Here is a 1,583-nt window from a genome sequence, read left to right as displayed (position 1 = left end):
TTGCTTTCATTTTTCTATAGTCCCTAATCACATTAGCATACTTTATCTACATGGCTGGTTCTAGACACACTCTAATGAAAAATTCGGCTAAAGAATTATACATAGGTTACATGATCTTCAAATTATCAAAAACAAAATTATTAAGATTGACCTAAAAATATTTATGACTTTCTAATCTCAGATTCGGCCTTGTTTAGGTATGATACATGTATGTATGTTGGTTGCTTTGGATCTGATCCAGTTTGTGCCTTGTGTTTCTTTGTATAGAATATGATACCTGCGTTCCACCAAAGCTGTAGCGAGGTAGTTGGCAAATGGGACAATATAGTCTTGGACAAAGGGTCATCCTGTGAGGTGGATGTTTGGCCTTGGCTTATGAGTATGACTGCAGATGTGATCTCTCGTACTGCTTTTGGCAGCAGCTATAAAGAAGGGCATAGGATATTTGAGCTCCAAGCAGAACTATCTGAGCTCATCATACAAGCTTTTCGTAAAGCTTTCATCCCTGGATATAGGTATTGAAAACCTCAACTAACCTGGTTATAAGACTAGGCCTCTAGATTTTGACTAACCATTTTTTTTTCTGTCAAACGATTAGGACTTTATTAAAATCAAATACGGTTTAACACATTACATGAAATATAGCTTACAACACATACATTTTTAATTTTAAGAACTATTTTAAACCGGAAAAAACAATGATACGTGCTAACAAACTCATCCGTAGAATAAACTGATTCAATAAATTTATCCATTTTCGTTCTCAGTTTTATAACTTGATTACCCATGTGGATTCATATGATCTGTTCTTTTGTCTATGTAGTTCTCTCCCAACCCAGGGTAATAGAAGGATGAAAGCAGCAGCTAGAGAAAGCCAAGCTATACTGAGAGGGATCGTTGACAAAAGGTTAAGGGCGAGAGAAGCTGGGGAAGCAACAAGCCAAGATCTGCTAGGTACACTTCTTGAATCCAATTTAGGACAAGGTAAAGGAAACGGAATGAGCATTGAAGATGAGATAGAGGAGTGCAAGCTGTTTTGTTTCGCAGGACAAGAGACAACTTCAGTACTCTTGGTCTGGACAATGATTCTACTAAGTCAACACCAAGATTGGCAAGAACGGGCGCAAGAGGAAGTGAGGCTAATACTTGATGATAAGAATAACAAACCCGATATAGAGTCTCTTAGCCACCTCAAAGTGGTAAGTAAAAGTTTTCACCATTTACTTGCACAACAAGACTGAACTTATAGTTACAAGATTGAATACTTGAGTTTCCATTGTCAACCAGATGAGTATGGCCTTCTATGAGGTTTTAAGGCTATACCCTCTGGTGTCTCTGCTTAGAAGAGAAGTCAACAAAGATGTTGTAACGGACGTGAGAAGGAACAAATGCGGAAACAGATGAATAAAAGCGATGTAACTACGACACAGATATTTAACGTGGTTCACCCCTAGGGCTACATCCACGGGCAAAGCGAGATCTTATTATTGGAGACGATATTGAGCTTACGAAGTGCAAGTTTAGGGTTACTTCGAATACAAGATATATATAGTAACATCTCGCATCTAAAACCCTAGACTAAA

At 37.9% G+C, this 1,583-nt stretch overlaps 1 protein-coding gene across 1 annotated transcript; it reads left to right on the top strand.

Moving 5' to 3' along the window:
• The first annotated feature begins 270 nt into the window (after nt 1–270).
• Nucleotides 271–1,404, top strand: LOC106320518 (cytochrome P450 72A15-like). Its single transcript, XM_013758889.1, has 3 exons — nt 271–515; nt 824–1,199; nt 1,288–1,404. The coding sequence occupies exons 1-3, from the start codon at nt 271–273 to the stop codon at nt 1,402–1,404; spliced, it is 738 nt and encodes a 245-aa protein (XP_013614343.1).
• Nucleotides 1,405–1,583: the final 179 nt, after the last annotated feature.

This window comes from Brassica oleracea, unplaced genomic scaffold, assembly GCF_000695525.1.
Source record: "Brassica oleracea var. oleracea cultivar TO1000 unplaced genomic scaffold, BOL UnpScaffold00948, whole genome shotgun sequence".
Taxonomy (NCBI): domain Eukaryota; kingdom Viridiplantae; phylum Streptophyta; class Magnoliopsida; order Brassicales; family Brassicaceae; genus Brassica; species Brassica oleracea.
This window is presented reverse-complemented; position numbering and strand designations above follow the sequence as displayed.